Genomic DNA, 10526 nt, shown 5'->3' on the forward strand with positions numbered 1-10526 from the left:
AAGAGTGGGGAAACAAACCTGGCTCTCCAGATTAGGAGACACTGCTCTTAACTACGACACCATGCTGGCTCTCGGCATGAAACTATTTTCATGTTGTCTTTCCACCTGATCAAGGGCCACAAAGTGGGAGGCAGAACTGAAACATGCAAATAAAAGAGCAATTAAAATATGGTTAAAAGTATAAATCTTTCAATTAAAAACTCATAACACCATAAGCTGGGGGCTATTAACAGCCAATGGAGGTATGCTCGTCATGGGAAAAAAGCTCTTCGCGAAAGACACCAATAAAGGAAGACCGACAGATCTCACTGGGAAATGGAGTTCAAATGTTTTGGTGCCACGACCAGGAAGCCCCTTCTCAGGTCACCTGTGCACGATCCAAGCTAGATGCTGAAGTCAGCTGCTTAGTATACCCTGCGAGATCCTGGCATCTGGAACTGCTTTTACACACACACACACCCCTGCAAGAGACAGAACAGCCTTCCGGGAACACCCCAAAGGAACGGTGACGCCACGGCAGGGATGCTAATTAACCACAAGGGCCTGCTATTGTAGCGGAAGCGCCGTCTGAACTGCGGCAGCTTGGACGGGTTGGGGGAAAGGTATGGCCCTCCCCCACAATTCTCTCCGCTTCTCAAAACCCCAGAGGCAGGCTGTGCATTCAGGCTAGCGCATCTAACAATGCACAGAGCATGTCGTTTGGGAGAACCTATCTCGGTAAGGCAGCGCATTAACATGAATTGGGGTAAGCAGATGAGGCTCTCGGGCATTTGACGGGAGGCCTTGGACTGGTTCTTCATATTATCGGGGGCTCCAAACAAGCCCAAGGAATGCAGATTTTTAGCTCATCAGTCTCGTCCCCGCTGCATCTCACAATAAAAATTCAGATCAGCTGCAGACCTCTGAAAGGCCAGGCCAACAAAGGAATCAGTGTCTTATTTGCTGACAAAGCCTGCAGTCGGCATGCGAGTTTTAACTAATGGACTCGGCTCCTGGTAGTCCCGGGAAGGGGCAGGAAAGTTCGCAGCGTCCCCACCCTCCAGGCAACCAATATGCAGTCCCTTCCCCCCAGTTTAGAACTCCATAAGGACTGCTTTTGCACTCGTGAACCAATCCTCACTGGCATGGGCATCACGATAGATATTCAAACCAAGATGTCTATTACACTGTACTGTTTGTGAAAGTTTCCAATGCAAACTGCCCTGAGCTGCAAGGGAGGGGGGTATATAAATATAATCATAAATATATTAAAATAAATAAAATAAATGAATGCGCTCCACTTTACAGACGTGCAGCTTTTCTGCAAATGCCAGAGTTTCAAAGAATGCTGGATTTCGTGCCTGATATGCCCCCAACAAAGGAGTACTCGGTCTCCCAATACAAAAAAGCTACAGTAGCCAGGAAGCCCACCCTTGGAGGCTATCTAGAAGCCAGATGGACAGTGGGATAAGGGCTGAACTTTCCTGCCAAGTGCCCAGTGCTCCCCTGATCCTTATCAAACTATGACTAAAGCACAGGTGCTTTTTCTCTCTCTGCCACAATAGCAGAACACAAGAGCATCCAAGGAAGCTGATGGGCAGGAGGTTCAAGATGGACAGCAGAGAACGATTAAAACATGAAATTCACTGCCAGAGGATGTTGTGGTGGACAGACAGCTTTAAAAGGGGGACAGGACAGATTCATGGAGGAGACGTCTGTCAGTGGCTCCTGGCCATGCCTAAAGGGAACCTCCACATTCAAAGGCAGTCAACCTCTGGATACAAGTTCCAGGAGGCACTATTAGGAGACTCAAGCCTCTAGGCCCAGTTTCTTGGCTGCTGTGTGAAACAGGATGCTGGACTAGATGGACCAGCATCCGTGGCCAGAGCAAGGAGAGCCCATCCCCTCCCCACATCCACCCTGTGTTCCTCTTGCTCCCCAGTAAACCGGGGTGGAAGTCCATTCTGCAGGATCAGCCCTCAGTCTTTCTCAGCCCTTTCCTAGAAGTGCTGGGTGGCATGCATGCCTTGCCTGTTCCCCTTCTGCCTTCACAACAACCCCGTTGGGGGGGGGGGGAATGCAGGTTACACTGAGAGAGTGACTGGCCTAACAACCCCCAGCAAATTTCATGGCCACGTGAGGGACTGAACCCTTGACTGACTGAACCCTTGACTTCATCTGATGCTGCAACCACTGTGTCCCTTTCACAGTCCTCAGGTTTTCCCCCAGAGCAACTTGAAGCAGAGGATGCTTACCAACACCCACTTAAAAAATTTAAAAAATAATGTATCCTTAAATGTTTTTAGATGGTGACTGCCACAGCCAAAGGCACTAAAGCTCTGAATATCTGTGTCAGGAAGCAGCATCAGGAGAGGGTCTCACCCTCTGTGCCCTGTGGTTGGCCCTCCAGAGGAATCGGATGCCCACTGAGAGAGACAAGATGCTGGACTAGAGGGACCCCTGGTCTGACCCAGCAGGGCTCTCCTGATGTTCCTATGTAGGTCTTGGCCTCTCTTCCCTGTTGCTGGCCCTTCAGAGGAACTGGCTGGCCCCTGTGTGAGAACAAATGCTGGATTAGATGGTCCCCTGGTCTGACCCAGCAAGGTTCTTCTTATATTTTTTAGGAAGTCACTTCTCCGGTCTGCCTCTGCAGCTCATCTGGAGCACACCAGGTGCGTTTAAACCTCCTCTCTAACTCTGCAACTTTGTGAGCTCGAGCCTAAGGATAAAAGAACAAATCTACAGAACCTGCTTAATCCAGTTTTTGCTAATATTTTAGGAAGCAACATTATCTCTTTACCAAGCGTGCCTTCATAGCAATCATCAGATCCATTCTGGCTTGGGTGCTTGAGTGGATTGACTTATGTCAGATTAAAGCCTCGGCTTTAGGAAATGGGTGTGCCCTTTGATTCAGCTGTACATGGATCCACTTCTCTCCAAAGACCAAAAATAGGTGCAAGTATTCACCTCAAGCACGCAAGCCCACAGGGACCTGGGTTTTATCAATGCCCCATGATAGGAAGAGAGAGGTTGATGCATAAGGCAAGAGTTCACATGTTCTCTCTAACCCAGGGGTAGTCAAACGGCGGCCCTCCAGATATCCATGGACTACAATTCCCAGGAGCCCCCTGCCAGCATTCGCTGGCAGGGGGCTCCTGGGAATTGTAGTCCATGGACATCTGGAGGGCCGCCGTTTGACTACCCCTGCTCTAACTTAACCTCAACCTTTTTACCATTGAGTACCCCCTGAAACATTCTTCAGACTTCTAGAAACCCCAGAAGTGGTACGATCCTGTAGAATATGATTGGGAAGCAGAGTTGTGGACAATGCCCACCTTGGGCCCCTCCCCTTCTCGCCCCCTCCAGGCCCATCACTGGCCATTTGTGGGGGAGCTGGTCAACACAGCATATACAGTCATAAATGTTTAACACATTTTATAATGAGCTCACCTTTTCTAAATAGGGGCGTGTTAGTGTGTCATGGTGGAACAACTGGGGGTATATTGATCTGTATGTACCTATCAAATCAATTTCAACAATAAGCCTCATGTATTCTATTTTGCTTTATCAATAAATCACTTTTTGCTGCAATGCCAAGCCTGGTCCACTGAGGAGTTGGTGGGAACACGGCAACGCTGATGCTGAATGGGTTATTCTGTAAACTTCAGAGACCCCAGGTTTGCAGAAAAAGTTGAAATTTTAATACACTGGGGGGGGGGGTGGTTTAAATTCCTCCCAGTTTTTTTTAAGTGTTGTCTGTGCAGCCCCAATAGGGCGGAACAGTTTACTGCCACCAACAGATTCAAAGGTGGGCCTGGAGCAACACTAGCCTCAGCAACTGGGGGGAATAAATGGGAGTCTTACAGGAGGGTGGTCTCTTGTACTTTCTAATCAGCCAAGTCTTTTTGCATTATTTAGCAAAGCCATCTGACAGAAATGCTGATTCTGTGAACTTAGGCAGATTGTGAGTGGGTGGGTAGAAGAGACTGTGTCGGTGCTTGGCTCTTGCAGCCCTTTCTTGCATGCCCAGGGAAATGCCGATTGCCACTTTGGGGTCGGGAGGCGGATGTCTTCCAGGCCAGACTGGCCAGGGATTCTGGTTCTCAGGGGGGAGGCATCATCTGGGCATGGAATTGGGGTCACTGTGGGTGGGCAGGTAGTTGTGAATTTCCTGCATTCTGCAGGGGTTTGGACTAATGCCCTGGAGATCCCTTCCAAATCTATGATTCTAGGGCATAAAACTGAGGAGTACACAGAAGGATCTTGGCTCACTTCCTGGGTGCAGCAGGACCTGGAAAAGCCTCTGGCTGAGATTCTAGGAGCTCCTGCCAGGGCAAGACAGGGTGGAGCTACCTGGAACGGCTGTCCTATCAGGCAACTCCCCTGGATTCCATATGTGTGGTAAGTGATGTTGACACCCGTTGGCCAATTCTGTGACTCTCTGAAAACTCACCTACTCCAGTGAATGTTTTTAGTCCCCTGAATTTGACCATCAACATTTGATGGAAAAGCTGAGCTGCTTCAGGACTCTTTCTGAGAGGCTCTGAATGGTCCCCCTTCAGAGCAACTGATCAGGTCCAGGTTTGATCTGCATCAACATTCGATTCTCTGGGAGAGATGTTTCAAGGTCTGGGACTACTAGACCTCAATGTGCTACTTTGCAAAAGCAGAAGGGGCCCTGGACACGTGACGGCAGGGACGTGGCCGTCCAGCACTGCTGCCATTCAGGACAGAACACTTGGCAGAAAAGATTGCAACGATCCAGAGACATGGTAAAGAACTAGGAGAGCACAGGCACAGCAGTGGGCTGCCACATTTGTGTTATGAGCCTTTCACGGGATTCTCCCACCTTCATTTGAGGTGGAGGTATGCCTCCCTCTAGTACCCAAAGCACAGGCAAAAAGAGCCGTTTTATCTCATGAGCGAACCCAGTCAAGCACAGGGCTTGGGATTCATTTTAAAAAGCCATTAAAAATATTACAGAAGCCCTGTTGGATCAGGTCAATGGCCCCTCTAGTCCAACACTCTGTGGACATGATAGCCCTCTTTAAGTATTTGAAAGGTTGTCACTTGGAGGAGGGCAGGATGCTGTTCCCATTGGCTGCAGAGGAGAGGACACGCAGTAATGGGTTTAAACTACAAGTACAACAATATAGGCTAGATATCAGGAAAAAAAATTCATTGTCAGAGTAGTTCAGCAGTGGAATAGGCTGCCTAAGGAGCAGTGGCCCAAACCCAGGTGCCCTCAGGAGGTCCACCAGGGGAACCAAAACACATGAAGCTGCCTTTGACTGAGTCAGATCCCCTCTACCAGAAAGTCAGAATTGTCTTCTCAGACTGGCAGAGCTTCTCTGGGGTCTCCAGCAGAGGTCTTTCCCACCACCTACTGCTCTGTGACAACAGCTTTACCAGGACTGTGACTAGTCCAAGGTCACCCAGCTCAGCTGATTAGAAACTGCCGCTCTTTACTACTACACCAAGCCAGACATACATGGACCTTAGAAAACCAGCGATAAGGTTTCAGACAATACATCTTGGGGATGATGAAAGACAGGGGGGGGAGCGATGCAGGAGCCAGAGAACTTGTGTCTTAGTAACACAGACTGCCAGCCAGCTCATATCGTGATCCTCTCCGTGGGAGGTTTCCAAAGGCAAGTGCTAATCTTCCCATTCAGCCTGCCCTGCTATGTGAGTGGCACTGAGCCCGGGAGAGAGAGAAAAGGAGGGGCGAGAAAAAGGAAACTTTTCTTTGCTAGCCTAAGAGAAAGAATCCCAGTGGGCTCCAGTTCTTTCCTCTCGAGAAAGCCCGGCTCTCTCAAAGCAAACAGTGAGAGCATTCACAGCGCAGATGGGCGCTCCGAAAAGCACGGCTCAACCTGCCTGGCTCTGAGCTTAACGCTTTCGCCGTCAGGAACGAGCTCTGCTGGACAGTTCCATCAAAGCCAAAAGAACGTATGTAAACTGCCCTGAGCCACAAGGGAGAGCAGTATATAAATATAAGAAAAGAAAATAATAAGAAACCGAGTTGAGCTGGCAGCGACCCGAAACAGATCCTGACAGAGAGGCTCTGAACGGTACAATCAGGGAACAAATGACTTTTGGAAGCCATCTGGCAAAGCCAGTGCTACTTGAAGGGATACCCCCCCCACACACACACACAAACTTATTTGCAAATCAGGATGCCAACTGTGCTCTCATATAGATGCCTTGCTCTTCCACATGCAACTAGCATGGTACTGTGGTTAAAGAGCAGCAGACTGTAATCTGAAGAACGGGGTTTGATTCCTTCCTCCTCCACATGCAGCCAGCTTGGAGACCCTGGGCTAGTCACAGTTCTCTTAGAGCTACTCTCACACAGCTCTCTCATTCCCACCTACCTCTCAGGATGCCTTTTATGGGGAGAGGAAGGGGAAGGTGTTTGTGAGATGCTTTGGGACTCCTTTGGGTAGTGAACAGTGGAGTATTAAAAAAAACTGCTACCTTGGACAAATATTTTGGCCACCTCATGCGAAGGAAGGACTCCCTGGAGAAGAGCCTAATGCTGGGAGCGATTGAGGGCAAAATAAGAAGGGGACGACAGAGAATGAGGTGGCTGGATGGAGTCACTGAAGCAGCCGGTGCAAACTTAAATGGACTCCGGGGAATGGTAGAGGACAGGAAGGCCTGGAGGATCATTGGCCATGGGGTCGTGATGGTCGGACACGACTTCGCAACTAACAACAACCTTGGACAAACAGGCCTGTCCCTATGAGATAGAATAATGGGAATATTTGGAAAGAAATCACAATATGCAAAACCAGCGGGGGAAACATTTTCACCTTCCAAGACATTCAACTGCTTACCTAAGAGTAGCAGTTCTCTGATCCAAGGAATTTCAAAGTGAGATTAGAAAGAGATTGCTGAATTGCAACTGACAATAAGGCTCAAGACAATGCATATTCCTAGGCTCACTTTTTTGGGAAAATGTGCCCTTCTAAAATAGCTGCTCGCCCAGCCTCTAGCACCCCCTGCCAGTTCAACTGGGACAACTCCCAGATTACTTAGCCTGGAGTGAATGCCTTGCTGGATCCATTGGTGCAGTGCAAGTCTCGTGTCTGCAGCTGCCTGAAGCTTGGCACGCCCCAGGATCCATTAGCTCTGCAAAGTCAACTTGGCTGCAGAGAGCAGGAGACTTGCATGGTCTCTTTGGAGCAATCTTTAGTCACCCTTGGCGAGCAGCTATTTAGAAGGGCACACTTTCCCAAAAAGGTTTGATCTGGCATAGCATTCACTGAGTGCCCAAGACCTTCACGTGCCTAAAGAAACTCTCTGGATGGTGGTCTCACCACCCATTTCTCTTAAAATCTGGCTAATCTACCATAGCCAAGACTAGGGGTAGTCAAACTGCGGCCCTCCAGATGTCCGTGGACTACAATTCCCATGAGCCCCTGCCAGCAAACGCTGGCAGGGGCTCATGGGAATTGTAGTCCATGGACATCTGGAGGGCCGCAGTTTGACTACCCCTGGCCAATACAGTCTTTAAAACCCTTATCTCAGTTCTACTGCAATAATGCCCCCTATTTCCCTACAATTCGAAGGACTCAACATTTTCCAAATGCTACCAAAAATATCACAAATATAACGGTGTGCAATTACAAAGCATACAAATTAAATGCCGTTTACGGAACTCATTCTGGGAAATCTTAGACCAGCCCAGCATTCCCTCCAAGCTGTGTGCAGCGAACACCCACTCATTCATACTGCAAGCCTCACTCAGTGACAACCTGGAGCCAAAGGGGGTCTTGTGCTGCCCATAGCCCATTTTAAGATCACAGAAGCTATATTCGGCTCAAGTTGTGAACTTCTCTACTCAGGCAGGATAAATGTAAGAGGGAATATTGGTCTGGACCATAGCGGGTGCACTGCATCTCAGCCACACAGTTTTTGTGTAAATCTTACTCCTGGTTTTGCCAGCAAAGATAGTATACTTTGAACCACGAGGAAAGGCAGAGCATAAACATTTCAAGGAATAAGGTTAAATTAAGCTCTTGCACTCAGCACGTGTCTGTCCCCAAGCGACTCGAAAGTGCCACGCTCTCATTCAACAGCAACACACAGAACAATCAAATACAGGCACAGAAATCTCCGCAACAAGCACGAACCTTATTGGAGAAACTTATCTGAGACCTTTCAAATGGAGGGACCACAATTCTCTCACACCAGATCTCTCTCGCCTGAGAATTCCGTATTCTGTGCACGAGAGCTCCCTCACAAAAGATAGAAACATGCTGGATTTCACTCCGTTTTCTCTTGCCACAATGACAAATGAATAGGGGCTGTGGTTCAGTGGCAGAGCCTCTGCTTGGCATGCTGAAGGTCCCAGGTTCAATCCCTGGCATCTCCAGGTAAAAGGACCAGGTGGGAAGGGAAGGACCTCAGCCTGACATCCTGGAGACCAATAAAGAGGGCTGTGGCTCAGTGGCAGAGCCTCTGCTAGACATGCTGAAGGTCCCAGGTTCAATCCCTGGCATCTCCAGGTAAAAGGGATCAGGCAGTTGATGATGGGAAAGACCTCCCTCTGAAATACTGGAGAACAGCTGCCAGACAATACTGATTTTGACGGACCAAGGGTCTGGTCTGATTCAGTAGAAGGCTTCATGTATATTGGGGGGGGGGGCATGACGCAGAGTATCTGCTTAGCGTGCAGAAGGTCCCAGGTTCAATCCCCAGCACCTCCAGTTAAAAGGATCTGGCCTGAGACCTTGGAGAACTGCTGACAGTCTGAGTAGACAAAACAGATTTCAGTGGACAATGGTGTGGTTCAATATAAGGCAAGTTCATGAGGACAAAGGGAAGAGCCCAAACCCGCCTGCTGGTTTCCGCAGAAGCCAGTTCTCTGAGCATTCAGAAGCACCAGCTTTCGCTTTAAGCAATCACCATCTTCCTTCCACTTCCAGGGAGATGCTCTCTGTATTCTCCCCTGCTGTCACTGAGTGGATTGAAAACTTAGTAGTGTAGGAGATTGCCCAATCTGTCTGCACAAACACTGTACCTCCTTGGCTACACATTTTATATCATTAGATGCTTCCTGGGTTTGATTCTGCCATGCGATAAACAGTCTCCCCACTAACTCCTAGGAGAGATGAGGACGGTTTGTTCTCATGACATTCTTACGCTCTTCTCATCCACCCACCCCTGAAAAGGTTTGCAGCCCTTTGGAAAAAGCACCCTGAAGCTACTGACTCTGCAGGCATCTCTCTGCAATGCACCTTCTCGGGCTCCTGGCACAGTCCGGTCTGGATTATGTGGATTAATCCTGCAAAGGCTCACATCTGGAGAATCCTGCCAAGGCGGGGAGGGGGGGGATGAACCTGATGACCTTCTGGATATTTCCAGATCCGCATTTCCATTTATATAACCCTAGGAGAAGCGAAAAAGCCACAATGCACCAGAGCCGAGGAGCTGTAAATAGATGCCAAGTGAAGGTTCTGTGTTTCCTGCCTCTGGCCCTTCCGTGCCAGAAGAAGCCCTCTGCCAGCCAGGGGCGAGGTTGAGTTTGCCAATTTGAAGTTGCCCGTCTCAAAACACTCGCCCCAAACACAATGTCACCAGCAGGCCTGGCACCATGCAGGTGCCAACAACTCCATACTCAACCCTCCTTTTGCATTGAAGACACCTCTTGGCACAGACAGCCCCCCTCCTCCTTGCAATGCCAGAGATGCCCCCTCAAAACACAACAACACCCCAAAACATCATCCAGACAAGCACTAATGCAACTCTGCCATGGATGGGCAAACCGATACCGCATTTGCACTAAACTCCGCGCCTTCAGATTTATAGCGGACCGCCTGTATTGGTTGAAAAGGCGCCGTATTCTGCACCGCCCGCCCCCACCCCACGCAGAGGTACCGTATTTCACCGACAACAGGTGATAGGCGCCCTTCCCCGCCAGCACTGAGGCGGTACCGTATTTCCCCGCATAACCACGCCTCCCAGCCCGTCCACATCGCCCCCTTGCCCGCTACCGTATTCCCCCCTCGGAAGCTCCCCCCCAATACTGGCACTACCGTATTGCCCCCATTACCGTATTGCCCCCTCAGGCCCTCCTCCCCCCCCCCCTACATTCCAGGCCGGATACAGCTTGAATCCCCTCAGGATCTCCTTGGCCCGCTCCTCTTGGTCCGACATGGTCCCGCTCCGCGCGTCCGAGCTCGGCGCCCCCCGGCCCAAGCGGGCTGGCTCGCAGGCCTGAGCGAGGGAGGGAGGGAGGGAGGGGGCGGGGGGCGGACAGAGGCGAGAGCGCGCCGCCTCAGACCCCGCTGCGCCCGCCACTACCCAGCTCGACCAACCACCCGAGGAGGTCCCCGCCGCGCCGGCCAATCAGCGCGCGCCGCTCCCACCCTCCGCCGCGTGACGGACAGCGACCTTGGCCAATCGCCGGAGGAGGGCGAGCGAGGCGGCCGCACCCTGCCGGTCGTTAAGGAAGGGAGCTCCAACAGCAACGCCGGGCGGCGGCGGACGGTAGTCGGCACGGGACAATCCTTGCCGGAGGCAGGTTCGCGCTCGCG

The 10526-nt window shown here is 50.6% G+C and overlaps 1 protein-coding gene across 1 annotated transcript in view; it reads right to left on the reverse strand.

Moving 5' to 3' along the window:
- Positions 1-10301, reverse strand: part of PDE6D (phosphodiesterase 6D) — a 33079-nt gene extending 22778 nt beyond the window's left edge. The window contains exon 1 of the mRNA XM_077348092.1: positions 10097-10301. Within this exon, the coding sequence (XP_077204207.1) occupies positions 10097-10146 (50 nt within the window). The 5' untranslated portion in view covers positions 10147-10301. The remainder of the gene's footprint in view (positions 1-10096) is intronic.
- Positions 10302-10526: the final 225 nt, after the last annotated feature.

Source organism: Paroedura picta, chromosome 8 (genome assembly GCF_049243985.1).
Source record: "Paroedura picta isolate Pp20150507F chromosome 8, Ppicta_v3.0, whole genome shotgun sequence".
NCBI lineage: Eukaryota > Metazoa > Chordata > Lepidosauria > Squamata > Gekkonidae > Paroedura > Paroedura picta.